Source organism: Neofelis nebulosa, chromosome 2 (assembly GCF_028018385.1).
Source record: "Neofelis nebulosa isolate mNeoNeb1 chromosome 2, mNeoNeb1.pri, whole genome shotgun sequence".
Lineage (NCBI taxonomy): Eukaryota > Metazoa > Chordata > Mammalia > Carnivora > Felidae > Neofelis > Neofelis nebulosa.
The window spans coordinates 4,727,184-4,748,647 of record NC_080783.1 but is presented as its reverse complement, the minus strand read 5'-3'; the positions used below and the strand labels follow the sequence as shown (position 1 = coordinate 4,748,647).

The 21,464-nt window shown below is 48.0% G+C and overlaps 1 protein-coding gene across 18 annotated transcripts in view; it reads left to right on the top strand.

Moving 5' to 3' along the window:
- AGAP1 (ArfGAP with GTPase domain, ankyrin repeat and PH domain 1) overlaps window positions 1-21,464 on the top strand; it is a 549,180-nt gene that overhangs the window by 435,299 nt on the left and 92,417 nt on the right. For 13 of the 18 annotated variants that reach the window (XR_009253932.1, XM_058700362.1, XM_058700369.1 and 10 more), the window contains one exon: window positions 18,813-18,890. The exons of the other annotated variants lie outside the window; for them this stretch is intronic. Coding sequence is in view for 12 of the 13 variants with exons in the window: in XM_058700362.1 (XP_058556345.1) it covers window positions 18,813-18,890 (78 nt within the window). In the remaining variant the exon portion in view is untranslated. Of the gene's footprint in view, window positions 1-18,812; window positions 18,891-21,464 lie in introns of those variants that run through there. 18 annotated transcript variants of the gene reach the window in all.

Sequence of the window (21,464 nt, the reverse complement as noted above, 5' to 3'; positions counted from 1 at the left end):
AGAGGACACACTGAGCTAAAGGAGCACGACTTGCAGGGCAGAGGCCCGAGGGTGCGTCCTGGGCCGGTGGTGGTGGTGACAAGGAGAGCCCCGTGTGACCGTGAGGGCATGAGCTGTGCAAGACTGTCTAGGCCACGGGAGGAGATGTGAGAGACACGGAAACAGAACCAGGAGAGTTGAGGCTGTGTCAGCCTCCGGGGTGCAGCGGGGAGGAGGCCACGAGGATGGGGGTCTGGAGTCCGGGAGATCAGAGACACACGTGACAGTGTCCCCACAGGAAGGGCCTGGAGGGGTGGGAGGGTCAGGTCAACCCACCGTGGCTGCCGCGCGGGCAGGGGAGCCGTGAGATTCCTCCGGCCCACAGGCGGCCGGAGCGGCCGGCTCCCTGGACAAGTTCTAGATGTCTGCTCTAGAGGTGGGGCTGGGGAACCGGCCTGAGAGAGCCCGCGCCCCGGGTGACTCACGCGTGCCTCCAGGGTTCCGAGCCAGTGTTTAGGGAAAGGCCGAGTAGGCTGTGTGTAGGACAAGTATCACCAAGGGTCAGACACCCACACAGACACACGGTCGCATGCCAGGACCCGGCCGGCCCCCGAAGACGTTCTCTGATGTCTTCTGATGATTAAATGAAGACGTTTAATCTGATGATTAAACCGCCCCACGTGGCTCGTCATACGCATCCTCCGTTCGTTATGTTTTTATTTTTATCCTACTTATTTTACTGGTTTCAATCAAATCTCAGACCTATAAAAGCTCAAATATTGTTATCTGTCTTGCCAGAGGCTGGAAACCTCTGGAATATTTGTCCATTACTTGTTGGTGCTGCCTGTTAGGACTTCAGCCGGGGCTGTTGGCCAGCACACCTGTACGTGACCTCTCCACGTGGCCAGGACTTCCTCCCGACACAGTGGGCGAGCGTTGTAGGAGAGCTGCGTAGCCAGGAGGAGGCCATCCATGTTTCCTTCTGTGCCTAAGCATCAGGGGACACAGGGTGTCAGTTCTCCTGTAACGTATCAACAAAGTCCCACCTTGGTTCCGGGTAGAGAAAGAGACTCTGTCCCTTGCTTGGAGTGTGGCAGGGTTCTAGAAGAGCCCGTGAACCCCGAATACTGCTGTTACCGTTATGGAAAATTTGCCGCAGATAGTAAATAAACACGTGATAGTGATCGATGCAGTGGAAAGAGACATAGCAGAGCGGGAGGACTGAGGACCTCCGGGGGCAGGCGAGGTTATTTTCTGTGATGGGCAAAGGGGCCAAGAAGGCTCGCTGAGGACATCTTGGAGCAGAGACCCAAGAGGAGAGGCTGGGAACAGGTGGCCCTCTGGGGTTGTTATGTTCCTGGCAAAAGAATCATGTTCTCACTATAGTTACAGTGGCTTCATTAAACACAGCACTTGTCCCCAGTTAATGTAGGGACCTATATGCATTTTATGTTCTATATTGTTGAAAACAAGCTGACTTTTACCTTGATTTCCGTGTTGCAATTATTTAGTGGTGAAATAGCTGTGGGAATATTTCACTGTCTTTTAAAGAGCAGTTCTCCATTTCTCTCTCCATTCTTTAAAAGAAGAGTCAATATAAAAGTATTTCAGTATCTCTTAGCTTGTTCCCCCACATACAATTGTCATCCAGTATTATGGGATTTATCCTTCCCAAGTAGCACTACGGAATCAGGAAACGTACCATTTTTAAAGGTGGTCCAGAGACCCACCAGATACAAAGGGATACTCAAGAAAAAATGGTCATTTTCGCACATATGGCTTTCACGGCTTCAAATAACGAAGACGAACTACAAAAAAAGTTTTTTAATAATTTAATGCTGCGTAGAATTATTCTCAGAGTTTGGTCAGTGGCACTGGGCGTTTTCCAACAGTTGGAGAAAGACACGAGCACTTCATAGTGGGCATTCTCCATTCTAGTGCACTTAAAATGAAGGCAATCACATAAGGTTCTCTTGCTTCATGGGTAATTAAGGCATTTCACTCCGCCATTCCTTATTCTAATGAAGAAGAAGAAATTTCTCTTTTGCTGAATTATCTCGCCGAAGGGTTTTATTTCCCCTCGTTGCTCTGACTGTGGAAAATGTTCCTTTTACTTGTGATTGTCTGCTATATGAATTGTGAGTCGGGGAAAAAGATGTGAAGATTCTCCATGGCATCAAACTTCTAAAAAAAAAAAAAAAAAATGCTTAGACACTCACTGTCCGTGGAAACAAAACAGCCGGGACCACCAACGTCCAGATTCCTCTCTCCTCCTCCGGGAACCAGCGAGACTCTGCTCTCCTGTTTGTTATCTTCTGACTTAAGAGACCACTTTTTTTTTTTAATATGAAATTTATTGTCCAGTTGGTTTCCATACAACACCCAGTGCTCATCCCCAAAAGGAGACCCACTTGTTAAATGGCACATTTCAGATATCACGGACGGTAACAATGACAGCTTATCCGCTAAATAGCATTGACCAGAATTGTTAAGCTGATTCTTCCCCACACCCAGGACACCTGCCTGCGAACCTTCTCCCTGCCCACGGCAGGCACCAGCAGAGAGTAGCCACCCCGTCGCCCTTTGGGGTGGACAAAAACCACGTCCGCGTGGCACTGGTACGTTCCTCAGCCTCCTCTCGGCCTCTCGTGGTGCATCTCCGGTGCAGACCGTGCACCGTCCCCCGCCTCCTCCAGGGAGCCCGTCCCACCACACAGGCGAACTGCAAACCGCACCCTCATGACTGCCATTAACATTGGAACTTCCCGAATAGGATAGTGGCCAAAGTACATCAAAGGTGGGGGGAAAGAAAACACTTAATGTTCAGGCTTAGATCTTCGTTGGTATGGCCTGCGAAAGGCTTTAACAGCGACTCCACCTCTCAGACACTCCAGTGGAGTTGCTCCCCTCAGCACTGTCGGCAGGAGCCCTAAAAGGCCCACAGTTCACAGTCATACAGCCAAACAGGCTGGCCCTTCCGGGGTGAGCACAGGGGAACACGCTGATTTTTTTCCTCATTTTTCTACACCGTTCAATTGACAATTCCTTTCTGCCCGGGGCAGTCTTGTCTTCTGTCCATGATGTGTTTGTTGGAAACATTTCACATGGGCTAATCTCGCTCTTCCAACTGTTTTGAAAGCCTGAGAAGACAGGACACACATCAGATACTTGCTGTGTCCCCCGAAAGCCCGGCACCATGCACGCGTGAGCTGTGCTCCAGGCATATGGCTGTTCACCTGGAAGAGGAGGGAGGGGACCTCCCTGGGCCCACATGGAGGGACTAATTGGTTTTCCAAAGTATTTCTTTTTTGAGAGACAGAGTGTGAGCAGGGGAGGGGCCGAGAGAGAGAGAGAGGGAGACCCAGAATCGGAAGCAGTCTTCAGGCTCTGAGCTGTCAGCACAGAGCCCGATGCGGGGCTCGAACTCAGGAACTGTGAAATCACGACCTGAGCCGAAGTCGGACGCTCAACCGACGGAGCCACCCAGGCGCCCCTGGTTTCCCAAAGTATTTATTCCCTATGGATTGGCTCTATGTGGTATAAACCAGCGTTCCCCAAAAGTGTGTGTTCTAGAATATGAATCCAACAAGATGCACTGAAGAAAAAGTTTTGGAGAGCGTGGCCTAGTCTGTCTCCCTGTTGGGAGTTGTAGAGACCCCAGCAAGTCGAAGTCTCTTGGAAGCCCTCCATTTAAAAGAAGAAAAACAAAAGCCTCATTTAACTTGTTTAAACTGTGGTACCAAACACGTGTGGCCATATACTCATCTAAAACTCTAGTTCAGTCCTCAGGACCATTACTCTGTTCTGGAACACATTTTGGGAAATTTTGAAACCAAAGAGTACAGTGTTTTTTGGGTTTTTTTTAAGATTTTTTTCTAACGCTTTTAAGTAATCTCTACACCCAACATGGGGCTTGAACTCACAACCCCGAGATCAAGGGTCGCAGGCTCCACCCCGTGAGCCAGCCAGGTGCCCCAGGAGAACAGTGTTTTAATTGTTTATCCAACAGCCTTATGGGAAGGCCTGTTGGATTAGGAGTGTCCTCACTTCTAATTTGGGAAAGAGCACGTGGGATTTCACCCGTGTGAAAGCCCAGAACATTCTCAGAAGCACAGAGGTCTTGAGTGCTTGTTTAGCTCTGGAAAGCTGCCCTAACAGGACTGCTCTGGTGCAGGCCTGGCCCCTGGCTCCTGGCTCTAGAGCTCACATTTCAAATCTGAAATTACACAACCCGCTTCACTTTTGTGTCCTTTTTCATAACTGTGTGGTTTCATTGTCTCATTTCAGGTAATCTTAGAGAAGGCTTATCTTTGCTTGAATCTCTTACGTTTAGCATCTTTTCCACACATACGCTTTTGATGCACTCCTGAAAGCTAGTTACATTTAGGATTCTTCTCCAACTTTTTCACTGCTGTTCGGTAGTGGATGGAGATAATATTGTCTTTCAGTTCTGGTGCTTGTATATCTTGAATGTGCTGATTGACATGAGAATATTATAAATGGAGGCTCGCTTCTTTCTGTTTTGGAAGTTGAGAAATAAGTCATTATCATCATTGTATTTAATATTTATTATCTACGTTCACTACGTACACTAATTGCACTCAGTGCATGATCTTACTTAATCCTGATTCTTGTCCAACCTGATGGTACAGACATTAAGCAGGACTAGAGGGCTCAACACGCTAAGTTGTGTTGGCTTCCGTGTTAACATGAATTTCTCGGGAGTGTGTTGAATTGATTTCACTTTTATCAAAGTTAGGATGAGACTCGGCATATGGTGCCATAGAAACAACTGTGTTATTTTCTAATAACTTACTTTTTTGAATTTTTTTTTTTTTTTTGAGAGAGAGAGAGAGAGAGAGTGCAAGCAGAGGAGGGGCAGAGAGAGAGGGACAGAGGACCCGAAGCAGGCTCTGTGCCGACAGCAGAGAGCCTGACACGGGGCTCGAGCTCACCAACCGTGAGATCGTGACCTGAGCTGAAGTTGGACACTTAACCCACTGAGCCACCCAGGCGCCCCCACGACTGTGCTATTTTGAGCGTCGTTCAGAAGTACAACTTTTAATTCACTTAAAGCCACACTACCTACCCCCTCCCATTGGGGAAAAAAAAAAAAAAAAAAAGGAAAGAAAATCGACCTAAAGAAGAACCATACATACTCCATGCGACGGGGACAGGAGGCAGGCTGGCTGTGCACAGCAGCTCCGCACTGTCCAATGACAAACAATCTTGATGGGACACTTTGGTGCAACACATCAGACTCTGCCATTGAGAAAATCTGTGAGCTCTCCCGAGCCAATCGAAAGCCCTTCTGCTCTCCTGACGATCCCGTGCCTCTGTGTCAGGACCGTGCTCTCTGTGCCCGGCTTATCCATCTCTGTTCTTGTTGTGCTGCTTCCTTTCTTTCCCCGGTCTCTCCTCTCCCCTGCCCGTCGCCCAAAAAATCCATTGTGCAAATTGATTCGGAGATCGGGCTTGATAAAACACCAGTGTTTCGCCCTCGCAGCCTCCGCGGGGTGGTGTTATTAGCTCTTGCTGATTGTCTGGCTGTGCGAGCCGAAGCTGCCACAGCGGGCTTGGAGGTGTGCCGAGATTAACTGGGGGCTTTGCAGCCGTTTGTCACAGAAATAGCGATCAATCATTTTTCTCAAGATTGAACCCTTTTATCAGCTGTTTCAGCCTCATTATTCGATCAACGATTAGCAGCCAGCCATTGTCAGTCAGTCACCCACGGTCACCGGTTCAGAGCTGCTGCCCGCTCAGCGGCCGCCCGGCACCTGTCCGCAAGGTGAGGGCGCCTTCCTCCCACCTGTCTGCCTGCCGGTCGCTGCCACTTGGCAGATTAGAGATAGGTGTCCCGACGGGCATCTCCTGTTTTCGTTGAGGTCGTGCTTTGACACATCCTTCGTTTCTAGGTGTGAGATCAGTAAATGGGGGGGGGGGGGGGGGGGGGTATTTTTCTTTTACGTCCCCGTGGGTGTTTCATTGAAAAGATTTTTGCCTTTTAATTGAAATGCCAACTGTCTTGATTGGAGCAGGGAAGAGGTGTTCTTGTCCACACCTGAGTCTTTCATGTCACTGTGAACGTGTGATAGAGCCCTTTGGCTACCCGCTCCGGACTGTTCTGGAGCTCAGAGCCCAGTTCATCCGGAGGGAGGAAGGAGGACGGAGCCATGGCTCCGGCCTGCAGATAAGCAACCCTTCGTAGACTCCAGGGGCTAGAGTCCACAGGTGGGCCTGCGTAGACGGAGTGAGTGTATGCCGATACGATGATTCATGGGAAGCAAAGTTACTCTACGAGGTTGCCAAATCGTGGTCATCAGAAGAGGCCTGCATATTTGTTTAAAAACAGGACCCCTGAGGGGCGCCTGGGTGGCTCAGCTCGTTGAGCGTCAGACTTCAGCTCACGTCACGATCTCACGGTTTGTGAGTTCAAGCCCCGCGTCGGGCTCTGTGCTGACAGCTCGGGGCCTGGAACCTGCTTTGGATTCTGTGACTCCCCCTCTCTCTCTCATCCCCTCCCCGGCTCATGCTCTGTCTCTCAAAATATAAATAAATGTTAAAAAAAAAAAAAAAAACTAACACTGAGAGATGGATCTTTGGCCTTTCTCTTTTTTTTTTTTTTTTTTGCTTTTTTAATTCAAATCTATCAGAAAATACAATTCTACCACTACGTAAAAGTAGAAGAGGGAAAAAAAAATCACTTAGTTTATTTCTATACCATCGAGACCCTACTTGATTTTTCAGCCAGAGCTCTACTTGGCCAGGAGCGGAAGGGTGTCTGTGTGTGTGTGTGTGTGTGTGTGTGTGTGTGTGTGTGTGTGTGTGTGTCTGTGCACCTGTGTGCATACATCATGTCTGTAGTGGAGACTTCTAAAAATATTGTAATTTTACAAATCGTTCTGAATCGTGTTTGTACCATTTTCAAAACTATTTCCATAGCATCTTGAGATTAATCTTCCGCGTGTTTTTCCTTGGTAATACGTTTTCGTGAGGGCTGGGACTTACCTTGTGCCTTGTGTTCTCGTGGCATCCACATCAAGATAACTGCACACAGCATATGGTGAGCGGTTGGTCGCGTGTTGACACCTCTCGTCCAGTTTATTGTTCTAGAAGACGTAGTTTGGAGAACATCTCCAGCTTCCTCAGTGCGGTCGTCTCTGAGATACCCAGTAGAAACCCGTCTCCTTGCTAACTGAAACATTGAAAGCCCACCCAGATGGAAGGTTCTGGTCTCCCCTGTTGATCATACTGGTTCAGTCCCTACTGTTGGGATCCCTCTCCCCCGCCCTTCCTTGTTGTCTTCCTCACGCGCGTGTGAGACACTGTGCGTGTACAGGCACCCCACCCCCGCCCCACAAGGGAGTCCCCGGCTCTTGTTAAATAGTTTCTTGGTGAAAAGGAATTTCATCTGTATTTCTCCGTTAGAGGCTCTTGGTGTTTGAGGGTGGACCTTCTTGCCTCCTCCTGCCCTTCCTGGGCGAGTGGCTAACTGGAAGAAAGGGGTGACGGCTCTTAGAACGAATACACAAGTTCGCTAGCAAGTTATTCAGACGGCACTTCACACTTCAACCAGCTAGCTGTTTGAGATTTTCTTTCTGTGGATGCGTCTGCTCTGAACTGTCTCGATCTCGCTTAGGCGGTAAGGGGAAGATGCCGGCACGTACTGACTTTGTGCCCCTCTTGCTGCGGTGGCTCCGTCACCCCTCATGGCAGCCCTGGGTTGGAGGCGGAAGGGGACCATGGGACACGGACCCGAGTCACCCCTTGGCCACCCTGTGCCTCTGCCAGGCAGGGCGGCCTCGGTTCCCGAGCGCCAGCTTTCCCGCCTCCCCCTCTTCTCTGTTGTCCATGACCTTCCCTTGCACCTGCAGCACTGGGAAGAGGGCGCACGTTGCCACGCGGGTCAAATTCAGCCACTGGCCCACTGAGACCCAGCAATGCCCTGCAGCCACCTCTCCTCCGTGAAGGAAGCAGCTCATTGCCATCCTGACACTTTTTTCTGGGCAGTTGGCATGTTCTTCGCAATCTGTAAAATATCATTTTGCCCCCAAAAGAATTAGAAAAGAAATAATAAAAGAAAACCTTCAAATAATGCATCTTTGGTACAGTTTCATATGCTCCATATTCATTCATGAAACTGATGGTTGGAAACCATAAGGCCATGAACTCTGTCCTTCTGTGGAAGGAGCCAGTTTAGTAGTTCTGTTTCTTGCGATTTGTTTGGGGTTTCTGCATATGAAATGGGCTTTGGTGAGAATAGCCTCACCTCCTATCTTGTGCCCAAGTGAACTTTGGGATGGTATTTTGTAGATGAACTCGTGATTACAAACTTGCTTTTCATACACAATTTTATCAGTACTCGTATTTAAGAACGGTGCTGATTCTGTCTCCTGACCCTTGTGAGTCTGAGTTCAGACCTTCCCCCAGAGCAGATAATTCACCACAGGTGTGTGCCTCCACGAATCTCTTGAAACCAGAGTAGCCATGACTCGGGTCTTTAACTTCGTTAAGCTCTTTTGCTTTTAGTGAAGAGGTGGATTGTTGTGTGTGTGTGTGTGTGTGTGCTGATTACATGCAAAGATCTAAACCTCAGCACGAGGGCAAACATTTTTTTTGTCAACGGCTCAGGCCCATTTTCTAATTCTTATAAGCTAATCATGGAAGTTAACTAGAGAACTCATACTTGGTACGCTTTTTAAAAATATACGTTGTAATTCACTGAGGGGGGGGAAAATGTAATTGCAAGTTCAGCAATTCCAAATGAAATACAAGGAGACAGCATAGTATCCAGAAGAACTGGCCTGGGTGGATTGCTGCCTCTAAAGAACATTAGTTCAAGGGTGCCCGGGTGGCTAAGTCGGTTAAGCGTCCGACTCTCGATTTTGGCTCTGGTCATGATCTCGTGGTTTCGTGGGTTTGAGCCCTGTGTCAGGCTCTGTGCTGACAGTGAAGAGCCTGCTTGGGATTCTCTCTCTGCCCCTCCCCGACTCGTGCTGTCTCTGTCACTCTCAAAACAAATAAATAAAACTTAAAAAATAAAGAGGGGCGCCTGGGTGGCGCAGTCGGTTAAGCGTCCGACTTCAGCCAGGTCACGATCTCGCGGTCCGTGAGTTCGAGCCCCGCGTCGGGCTCTGGGCTGATGGCTCGGAGCCTGGAGCCTGTTTCCGATTCTGTGTCTCCCTCTCTCTCTGCCCCTCCCCCGTTCATGCTCTGTCTCTCTCTGTCCCAAAAATAAATAAAAAACGTTGAAAAAAAAAAATTTTTATATAAAAAAAAAAAAATGAATAAACGTTAAGAAAAAAAAAAGCAAGGAAAGGGAAAGGACATTAGTTCACAAACATACCATGAAACCTACATTCACAATCATAAATTAAACAGCTCGTCTCTCAGCACAACTGTCCAATGGAGCAGGCATTCACATTGTTGAGAGCTTCTGTTAGCACATGTGACACATACTGTTTAGGCCACACAGAGATTTCAAGTTGCCTTTAATTTGTAAAAGTTGATTTAAGGAGAATAAGTGATACATTACGACCAGGTAAGTTTCCTCTGTACATATTCCAGGCTACAGGATAATCCTTTCATATGGCAGTGTTATTGTGGGCATTTCATTCTGAGGAAACCATTAAAATGACTGGAAGAAAAACCACTCCTACTCCTGCCCAGAGGTGCTTATTACAGTATTTTTAGTAGACTTCATTTTCTAGAAAAGTTGTAGTTTCTAGAAAAGACTTCTAGAAAAACTGAGGAGATATTATAGGCAATTCCCAAATGACGTCCCCTTACACACATGTGTGCACATGATTTCCCGTTACTATTTACATCTTTAATTAGTATGGTATGTTTCTTACAATTAATGAAGCAGTATTGATAACCTTAGTATTAACTTAAAGTCTATACTTTTTTTTGGATTTCCTTAGTTTGGACCCACTGCTGTCTCTGTTCCAGGATGCCATTCAGGGTCCCACATGACATTTAGTTGTGACGTCTCCTGAGGCTCCTCTTGGCTGGGATGTTTTCTCAGACTTCCCTTGTCAAATTTCCCTGACAATTTTGAGTAATACTGGTCAGGTACTCCTGACCTCGTAGGATGCCCTTCTTTTGGAATTTGTCTGCTGTTTTCCTTAGGATTAGTCTGGGGTCGTGATTTTTGGAAGGAAGGTCACAGAGAGGCAAGTGCTGTTTTTATGACAGCATGTCAAGGGAACATAGTACCACCGCCATTTATGACTGCCAGTGCTGACCTTGATCACTGGCTTGAGGTTGTGTTCCTCAGACTGCCCCTCTGTGAAGTTACTTCTGTCCCCTCCCCGCTTCCACGAGGTCCTTTTTGGGAGGAAGCCTCTGTGTCCAGCCCTCACCTAGGAGGGAGGAGTCACGCCCCTCTTCCTCTCGGGTGAGGTATCGACATAAACTATTTGGGAAGCTTTGTCTCTTCTCCCCATTTATTAATTTTCTTCAATCATTTCTTTACATCTGCATGGACTCTTGGATTATTTATTTTATACTTTAGGCTATAATCCAGTACCACTGTGTTTATCTTCTTGCTGGAATTATTCTGGCTTCAGCCACGGGAAGCCCCTGCCCCCATCAGTGTAGGGCAGGTCTGTTTGTTTATTTTAGCAACTTCCTCACTGCGGGGCATCTATGAAATGCCCCAGGCTCACCTCTACATTTCCTGCCCCGGTCCCAGAATTGGCCACCTCCCCAAGGAGCCCTGGATCTTTTTATTGGAGAATGGTATTAGAAACTGAGCTCTGTGGGCTAGATTACTAGCTTGTCATTCCTCCTTGGCTCTCAGCAGACAAAGCAGAGAAAAGGAATTCACGTGTGTGTCTGCACACATATCTATAAATATTTCTATATGTGACCACCTGTATCTGTATTAAGTTCAAGAGAAGATAACATCTTCAGTAGCATGAAATTGGCAATAACTCAGTGCTTAATGATAAGGAACTGTGATATGCTGTCTCCACGATGCCACTGTTAAAAAGGATAATTTTGAAAACGATCATAACCTAACACCTTACATTTCGAAAGTATTACAGGTCTTCATAGAAGCCATACTCGTAAGTGTGGTCGTTATTCGTGTATATGGTTAAGAACTTTAAGAGGAAAATTGAAGGGATAGTTAGATTGGTCATGGTATATTCTTAATAGTAAAATAATATGAAATTAACTTTGCTTCTGCAGTAATATTGAAGCCGTGTTCCACTGTGTTCTTGCTTGAAGCTGAATAAAGTTGGCGTTTTTAAGTTACTTTTACAGAAAGAAATGAGACTTTCGTTGTTGTGCTGTGTGAGTACAGCACTTTCCTGGGCCCTCCTAGGATAATCGTGACCTTGTTTAATCACTCAAAATAGTAAAAAGTTGTGAAGTTATGGTCAAAGCAGTTTTATGGGAAGAAGTCTGTTAGTCTTTCAAGGCGTGTATGTCCATATTAGCAGAAAAGAATCAAATGATTAGAATTCTTTTGTTTTCCACTCTGATCTTTGTACCCGACTTTGACTAAGTAAATACCCATGTATGTTAAAGCCTCCGAGGTTTCTGAAACTGCAAATCAGAATGCTATCGGGAATTTCCGGGGAGGTTCTCCTGAAATGCGTAAGGTTACAAATATTTTCTAGAAGCTATTTTCAGTGGTGTTCCCCGACTCAGATGGCCACGTATAAGGGGACTGTGGTTGACTGAATTACCCTGAAGTGTCCCATTTCACTCAGGGAGGCGTAGGAAGTCAACTAGAAAGATGTCAGATCAAATGCAGTGTCCGCCATTGTTGAGGCTGGTGGTCCAGTGATCACAGCCCCTCAATTACAGCCCCGGGAGGGAGCACGAGCGGCCATCATTACATAATTATGCCTTTGATTAGTTGGCTTTAACTGGTCATCGCCTTTGAAATATGATAGCGCGATTTAAAGTTTTATTAAAAAACTATCTTTTCTGGAATTGTTGGAGAAAGATTTTGTGTTAAAAAAAAAAAAAATCCAAAGAAAAGCCTGCAATATATTCCTAGAGGAGATTGAGAAGGAAGAAAATGAAGAAGAAAGGGAAGGGGGGGTAGGGAAGGGGGATAAATGTTTCCCATTATCACTCCTTTCCGGGGTAAGAAGCTCAGACACCCCGGTGCCCAGCCTCCCTCTCCCAGCGTCACTCGCCCCTGGCCTGCCGCCCACCTCGCCGAGCCCTGAGCTGGCCCTCGGAGAGGGGCCAGGAGATACGGCCAGGGCAGGACAGCCCTTGCTTTGCTGCAACCTGCCGATGTGAACCCGGATGAACGGATCTCACACATTTCGCACACATCATTCAGCTTGGAAAAACTCGTTTGAACCTCGTTTTTTTCTTAAGTGAGAATTTGGTTTGCTTCTTGTCTCTATCTGCAATGCCAGGTGCCCCAGTCCTACAATATCGAAGCCCTGTTCGGGGAGTAACTAGACCTTTAAAAAAAAAAAAAAAAAGGCTGGGGACCCACTCCCCTCCCAAGTCCACAGCATGCTTAGTCTCTGTTCTCATGTCCTGATCATGTGTCTGGAAGAGGGTGAAGCCTAGAGACTGAGGGGCCCCTGTATCAATATCCTAACAAGCCACCTCCCCCCACCCCCCAGCCAGAAAGCCCTTCCTTCTCAAAATGAATAGCTACTCCATGAAGACAGGGCAAGAAGTTAACATTAAGTGTTCACGTATTTCTAATCTCCATCTGAGAACATGCCCGACCTGAAATCTACATTACGAATGTATCACAAAGGTATATTCGACTTCAACTCCTATTTTATTTTAGTCCCTGTTAAAAGTTACCCTCTTGGCATCGTACTGAAATACCCAATTAATTTTGGGTGCACTTGAACCCTTGCTCTGCAACACAGTGTGTTTCTAGGCCAAGAGGAAAACCAGCCCTCCACCTAATTGGAACTTCTGGTTTTTATGGCGTATCCTGGAGCTTTCGCTTAGTTTTTATTTTCACTGTTTTCTGGGGTTAATGGTATTTTCTGTGCACGTCTACATTAACCACTATGCGGAAGCCTTCGGCGGCTTCCAAGCCTTCGCAGCTTTAAAGAAGCCGCCGATATGGAGATTGTATTTGCTGTAAAGAAAGCCATTATGGGTTATTGGAAAGTGAATTAAAATTTTATAATTAAGGGTCAGTGACTTCTTTCAGGGCTTTGTTGAGTTGGGTATTTTAGCTCCTGCGTTCAGGAGCTTCAGGTTACGAAAAGATTATACCAGTCTTGCCAGAAACTGGTAACGACGAAGTTATTTTGCTTCCTGAACATATGTCCTATATTTGCTTGGCCTCGGGTTTTGTTTAATCCTCTCAAAGGCCCTTTTAATGGACGTTTCAACGTGACTACTTCTCTGTGTGGCCGCCTCTGGGAAGCAACCATTATGTCAAGCCCCTTTACAGCTAAAGTAGGGAGTTCACATAGCGTAAGAATCTTTGGGGTTGCATCTTATGGGGAAAAAATAAAAAAAAAAACAAAAAAAAACCACTGCCTCTTTACAAGAGAACAGAACATTTGCACAGTCTTGTTGAGCAAATGAACATTCAAATGGCCAGCACAACAGAAATCTCCAATCTCTAACCTCACAATGAAATCACCACCAACAAAAGATTGCGGGGTACTGGGGACGCTAGACTGGAAGTGATACGGAACCGCAGTGTGACCCACCCCCACCTGCTGGGGGGCTCCTGGGGGGACGGTCTTTATCTGGCCTCTCTGTGGAGCAGAGACGGTCCCCTCTGCACGAGTGGCACTTATACTGATGGCATCTTAAAAATAAATAAATACCCGTCTGGTGTGGACAGGGAGTGGGTGCTAATCTGACAAGGTTATCATTCGCCTTCTCTAAGAGGTACAAGTTTGCAATCCCTCGTGTGAATGGAGAGGGTTATTTGTTTCGTTCCGAGACAAGACATTCTTAGAAATGAGTGACACGCCTTCTCTGACCCAGCCCCTTCCTGCGTGTAGGTAAAAAGATCCTATTTGTTCTCATAATTGATTGTGAGGGCTGCAGCGTGCCTTACTTAACCAGCCCTGTTCGCTGCACGCCACGGATGTAATTCATGCACACTTGAACGTCCAACATGGCTGACAAGGCTTGGACATACAACCTCACAGCTGCATCATTTTTTAATCAGCTATCTGAGGAATATTTATCTAATCAACAAAGAGCGCTGTCAGAAGGAGACCAGAGGTGACATTAATATAAGTCTGTGGTCTCCTGGCACACTGATGGAGGAAGAGTTCAGGAGAAAACCAGGCTCGTCTGAGCACGCCAACGGACTAAGGTGCATTTTTATTCCACTTGCAAAGAGCTAGTCGAAAGATTCTCACCTTGGAAATTCGGCTGTCTGTCATCAGCTCTTAGCCATTCATTTGCATGCGGTAGTTAAAAATACAAGAATTTTGGTTTTTTACTTTTTTATTTATTTATTTTTTTGCTTAGAGAAACAAAATAGCAAGTGTCCCTTTAAAATAAAATCGTAAGTCCCTCACGATCATCGTGTGAACTCGGATGAAAAGGCAGAGCTTGCAAAAATCAGGAGACGTGTCATAATTGCGAGTTGTTAACTCTAAATGATTCCAGCTACCCTAACTTCGTGGAAAGCCGTAATTTGCACATTTTCCCCCTTTGCTCGCTGTCCTTTGAAAAGATCATGACTGTCTGTTAGTAATTAGGAGTCGGGTGTGTTGTGCCAGACCTCATTTTGGACACAGGGACACAAAACACATCTAACTATCATCAGATACCTTAAAGAAATATTCTGCGAACTGAAGTTTATAGCAGCGTCTTTTCTTTACGTGAATGACTCAGGATGAGCAGCATTTGAGACCCGGATGAGCTGGGTCACAGCCACCCCCAGCTGTCCGTGTGGTCACCCCCTACCCAAGAAAATGAGTCACCCTCCGGATGTGAGTGTCCACAAGGCAGCTTTCCGGAAGGGGCCATGTCACTAGATAGCCAGAGCACACGTGCAGGTGCAGTTGTCAGCATTAGGATTCGGGTACCGGGACTACCGCTCACCTGTCTTTTCCTTTCTTTGTAATCCAAAGATTACAAGGTGCTCATATGCAAGAGGGCTCTTGGTCAATTTGAAGGGGAAGTTGATGATGCCACTGGCACTAAAAGGCAGTAAGCTTTTTGTGTTCGTATAGGTTGGAGGAGGAGTCCCTACTATCTTACCCTGTCTTTTTCAAAATTGTGATCCTTTCAATCGTTAGGAAAGACGTTCCAACCCGTATAAGGATGAGTTCCGCGTCCCTCTCGGTTTTAATTCTCGAGCATGAGTCGTGTGTCCCGTGCACTGCCTCTTGCTTCGGTATTCACGTAACAGTCTGGTATTGAACGTGAGCTCACGGTTCGCATTTTGACACCATTATGGGGAGAATGGGGTCCTGCTAATGGCTTCCTGTCCCCTGCTGCCCCCCCCCTCCCCCGCCCCGGGCCCGCCGACTTTCCTGCCGAGGTAGATCGGGGTTCAGAAAGTTCCACCTAATTTGCAGGTAGTGAGAAGAGCTCCCTCTCCCCACCTAACATTTGGGCTGACAGTTAGCTTCCATCACATCTGAAATTACACGATGTAGGGTTGTACACCCGGGGAGATTTGAATTTGTGCTGTCGGCATTTGAGACTGCGTGGAGACATCGGGCTGTTGAAATAGCTACGTAAGGCACCCGAAACTGTTTAGAGAAGAGACTTGCTTATCCAGTAAGCACAACAGCAGTGTGGAAACTGCTGGTGGATTGCTCGCACCCCGCTGCCTTTCCTCCCGGTGATGTGAAACTCCGTAGTTTTGTGAGAAGTCACACTGGTGACAGAAATCAAAATAAGTTAGCCTGTGTTGAAATGGAAGAAACTGTATCCCTGAAATTAAATAAAAAAAAAAAAAAGTAAATCGCGGTTTGTGGGTTCAAGCCCCGCGTCGGGCTCTGTGCTGACAGCTCGGAGCCTGGAGCCTGCTTCGGATTCTGTGTCTCCTTCTCTCTCTGCCCCTCCCCTGCTCGTGCTCTGTGTCACTCTGTCTCTCAAAAATAAATAAACGTTAAAAAAAAAAAAAAAAAAAAAGTAAAGATTGCCCAGAAAATGTAGCATTCTGAGCTAGTCCGCGTGAGGCAGCCCTCAAGCGTCACCGCTGTTGCGAAGGTGGCGGCCGCGGCGTGTGATGCCCGTGTGGTTGGGGAACGAGGCGCCCAGCCAGCAGCGTCGGGATGCAGTGCCCTTCCGTTTGGCACAGTGTCCCCATTTCCTGCAGAAGGGAGCACGGGCGCCAGCACCGTGCACAACCTGAGATTTTACCGATGATAATACGATTGTGTTTTCTCTTTGAGAAGCTTCGAAACAGGTGGACCTAGAGCAGTCGATGCCCCAGGAGACAAATGCACGTGTCGGGACCTTGGTATCATCCCGAAAAAGTCCATTTGTTTAAGAGGAAGGAAAAGGCATGGCATTTTACACATTAAAATTGATTATTTCATCAATAGGTTAATAGAAAACCAGACTGCGAGCTCACTTCTTACCTCTACATCCAAACGGTAATGGGAGATCGGAGCATGAAAAATGCAAGGCATATGCAGGTGAGGGAAGAGGTTTGCACTAGAACTCCCCCCACCACTCCCTCCAGAAGGGTGCCCAGCCTCAGCGCTGCCTATTTATATGTAAATGTTTGAGAAAGAGGTAAGTTTCCAGGCTGGGGAGTGCAGCCTCTTTCGTGGCCACCGCTTTCTGGAACTTGTAAAACTGGGGCCAGGACACCAGAGCATCATCTATTGAGATAATTAAACACGCAATTAATTCTGCAAAAGCGTCCGCTGTACCCGAGGGAGCGGATAAATATTCATTGAACGTTTCTAAAGTAAACATTTGAAAACTGTGACTAGTTTGGTTTCCTTTGTCTCGGGCGCCTGGTGTTCGTACCGGTGGGTGCCGGCCGTGACGTTGCCTGGGACAGACACCCTGTAGGTAGTTGGTACCTCGAGGATGCGGAGGTAAGGGGAGCTTCTCACCGGGGCGAGACTAAATTCAGGCCCATATACGGTAGAAGGGCCTGCATCCCCAACCTTAAATGCCCACTAGTTTAGAGATTAGATTTCCTAGTAAATTACCGGTGGGTTTTCAAGCTACCAAGTAACTCTTCGGTGTGTTTGGTCATAGCTTACTTTTTCCCGGTTTTAAGTCGGGCGACCACTAAATTACAGCTGCTTTCTGCCTTCCTCATTAGCATAAAGTTTGCATCCCGGATATACACTGTTTCAGAATCACTGTGCTTGCTTCCGTAAGTGTCCTTAGTTCTCACACCTAGTTCCTGTTGGCACTGCAAGTAAACCCCGCGTGCACAGAAGTGCTTGGCATTCAGCTCAGCAGCAAAGCTCCTCGCAGAGCCCTGGTCGTCACGGGGGCTCCTTTCGCGACCACCGGGCTGGGCACAGCTAGAGCTGAGCCCACACTCTTGGAGACTGAGCGTCTGGGCTTTAACACGACAGCAGGAGCCAGCACCGTCCTGAGTCCGGAACGTGCTGGGGTGACCCCTGGCCAGCGTGTTCCTTGTCTCTGCGTCGGTCCGTGAACCAGAGGGCCGGCCTGGCTTCCCCAGGAGCGCCTCTTACTCCCCACGTTAAACGGTTAGCCCCAGAGAGCCTGATGGCGGGTTTGACCGCTTTCTTCTCCTGGCCGTGGAGGTCGAGAGAGAGAGATGGCCAGGCGTGCCTCTTCTTCAGAGACCTGGGTGACCGCGTCCGCCACAGACACGCTGGCGTGCGTGCCCATGTGGTGGCCGTCCGGCCCGTGGATCTGTGGCTGTGCCTTCAGCCGGAAGACTTGCACCACAGGAGCCTCCCTACTTAACCTCTGCTCTTGATGAAGTGCGTCCTCCGAAGGGCTGACCGGAGCCAGCCTCTCCGCCACAGGTGTCTCGGCCCCGAGTGTGCGGTTGGGAGGGTGGGGGCCAGGTGAGGCGAGAATGTGTGCCCGGAGAAGAGTGCCTGAGGAGGTCGGGGACCCCTTCCCGCCCCACTCTGCACATGCTGCGGCTCTCTCCCAAACCCAGGGTTCTTCGTGGGTAACTGGCCATCTGTCTTGTCTTTTTTTCCCCCTCGGATGCTCTCTTTGATGAGTTGAGAGCTTGGGGCGTGTGCTCTGGGCCCCTCAGAGCTCCATTCAGAGCCTCCAGAGGCCCCCATAGGAAGGAGAAGGGCCTCCACCCTCTGACGACAGCAAGATGATAGCCGAGTTTTGCCGGTGCAGGCTGCTGTCCAGATGAACGCGTGTCGGGGGGGGGGGGGGCGGGGGGAAACAAGTCCAGCGTTAAGGGCTCCGGCTATTCAGGGCCTACCTTGTGCAGCATACACGTGAACCGCGAGTCACCGGGGTCTCTTTTGATTTGACACATTCCCAGCGTTCTGCCAAATCAAAGGGCTCATGGCTGCTGGCATCCTAGCTCCTTCAAAAGATGCCACCCGTCGCCAAGAAGGCCAGCCTGGCACTGTTTGGAGTGGCCACGTGTCCAGCCCAGCAGGGCGGGAGCGACGCATGGGCTTCCTTGCCCGGGCCTTAGTTTGATTTCACGCCAACCTGATGATGCCGGCTGGCACGCCTCCCCCACTCTCGATCGCCGTGTGCCAGGAGCAGTGGGGGGAAGGGGGGTGCCGGGGGTGGGGGCGGGGGTGCGGGTCTCCCTCCCCTCCCCCCCCGCCCCGGTGCACACCTGCCTCCCAGGAACCGCTGGCTCGGAGGTGACGTCACGAGCTGCTTTGACATTTCTCCCCTTTTCATTTGTTTTATTTTCCTTTTTGTTTTCTCTCTTTCCCCCCGCCCCCTTCTCTGCTCTCGGGATGCAGCCAAGCGCAAGGCATGGAAACTAAACCGTGTTGGTAGCCTGCGAAATATATACAGCAGCAGCGGCACCAACACCGAAGGTAACGCCGCGCCCCCCGCCCTCGCGCCCGCGTGGAGCCGCATGCCCCTCATTGTGTCTGCAGACTCATCCCCGCGCCTCCATCGCCCGTCCGTGTGCTTGATTTTGCCATTCATGTTACTTTCAGCTTACTTAAATTTTGACCTTTCGCTTCAGTCCTAGAGTAGTGATGTTTAAATTACTTCAGAAACCTATTTTCTCCTCTTTTTTTTCTTTCCCTTTATACATGCGGGCACTCAATGTAATATTTCCCGAGTTATTACAGTTTTTAAAAGTGTTAGTATCAGGTGTAATGATCTGTAGCCAAACACAATAGTGTGCCGTGACATTTAAGTAACAGTCTTAATTTGTTTTGTGGACGCATACTCCATAATGCCGGTGCAGCTCTAATCCAGAGGCAGCCAGGCCCGGGTCATTTGCATGGGGCTGCTGTTGCTTGTAAATTCAGTACATTGTTGCGTTTCTAAAGGTCGTCTGGTGCCAAAGTTCACAAATTGACTCGCGTTGCTTTTTCCACCGAAGACAGCCGCCCCTGCTTTTGTATAATAGCAGATTGAATTTTTCCCACCTTCGTTGGAACAACACAATTATAAATTGCCTCTTTTTTTTTTTTTTTTTATGATTGCAAATGTCAAGGGTCAGAATTATTTTGTTGCCAGGCAAAGGAAAACCAGCGTCAGCCCACGTGAGTGTGTAAGGGAGGCTGGTATACAATGAGCACGATGCAAAATAGGTCACAATCCAGCGATCTTGGTATAATAGGGGGACATTTTTTTTCACTTAAGTGCAAGCCAAATGGGTCAAGTAATCGCCAGCTCGTGCCCTAACACTAATTGACTTATTTGGGGATGATTATAACTGTAATATTTTTCTTAATGTCACTGTTTTCTGGGCTGTTGATTTTAGCGATTGCCAAGCAGTGGCATTAAATCTCTTGTAAATTTTAAATTGCACGCTATTTCTGTAAACAAGTCCCTCTCTTCACATCCTGATCATTAACCTTTGCTGATTTATATCACCATCCTCTTTTCCTTCCTTCCACAATTACTCCTGTCTTGCTGCTGAAAGGCCTCTTCTCAGCCAGGAAAAAAAAAAAAAAAAGTGAATCTGGAAAACAAAACTACATTTTCACGATGGCTTGTTAAAGGCCTATTTTTTTTTTTTTTAATTTTTTTTTCAACGTTTTTTATTTATTTTTGGGACAGAGAGAGACAGAGCATGAATGGGGGAGGGGCAGAGAGAGAGGGAGACACAGAATCGGAAACAGGCTCCAGGCTCCGAGCCGTCAGCCCAGAGCCCGACGCGGGGCTCGAACTCACGGACCGCGAGATCGTGACCTGGCTGAAGTCGGACGCTTAACCGACTGCGCCACCCAGGCGCCCCAAGGCCTATTTTTTAATCATAATTCTTTTCATTCCTCAAGGGGACGTTGTCGTCTGTGAAGGTACCAATGGAGCTTGACCCCCTTGGTATCTTCTTTCAAAGCGTTCATTCCAGAAAGACAAAATGAGAGAGAAAAATAATAGAAGGTTAAGAACACTCACACGCAGCCTCATTTTTTGTTGTGTTTTAAAGGGTGTTACATGTACTGCGTCCCTACTCTTGAGTATCAGTTTTTCAACTTAGGCCGCATATCACTTCTTCTCCCTGTGTCCTTTTCAAATATGTTTTCCTCTTGTGTGTGTACGCATTTGTCACAACAAATTTATTGACTTCCAGCCTTTAAAAAAAAAAAAAAAAAAAAGGTGACGTCTGGTTTCATGTGTGGTTGTATACAAAGCTGGGGGACAGTAAGGAGGCAGGCAGATAGTTCCCCTGGGACTTGCTCACGGGCCTTCCTGGAGACTGGCCGACAGGTGTGACAGGTGTCACGTACGATGTGCAGAAGTGGGAACTTCGCACCTTGACCAATCAGGTAACCTGCGGTGTCTGCCCCGCCCAGTGCTCCTGGCTGGGGAGGGACAGTGACGCACACGCTGCTCCCTGAAATCTGTAAATGCCAGATAAGGCTGCATCTCGGGGTCCCACAGTCCGTTGCCAGCAGGTACTAAAGGCAGGCAGTCCTGGGCGTATCGGAGTAAATAACGACCACAGAGCCTATGGCGCGTCCCGTTTTCTCTCGCTTCTGTTCAGTGTCGAGTTACGTGTGTGAATCTCTAACTGAGCGGCATGGTCTTTCTTCATTGACTTTGGGTCTCAGATCCATTCTGTATGCATGGTCTCATTTCATACCACTTTTAACTGTACGCTACCAAATTCGTGTAGTCATATGAATTATCAGGACGCCCTTCTGATTTCCAGTCTTTTGCCGTGTGACATCATCATGTCTGTAAAACGATCTTTGATGAAACTTCGTACCCTGAGCATTCCACGTCGTGTGGTCACCTGAGGTCTTGAGCATTCCATTAAATGTCCCCAACCCCAGGTGGAGTATTTTTTGAAGGGGTCCCTTGCGTGATATACACAGAGGTGCCTCCGGACATCCGAAGTGCAGTTGACGGCCAAGTTTCCTGGGGAGAGAGTTAGAAGCTGAGTTTCAGGAGTTTAGGGGAGGGCACGCACCGTGAACCAGGCA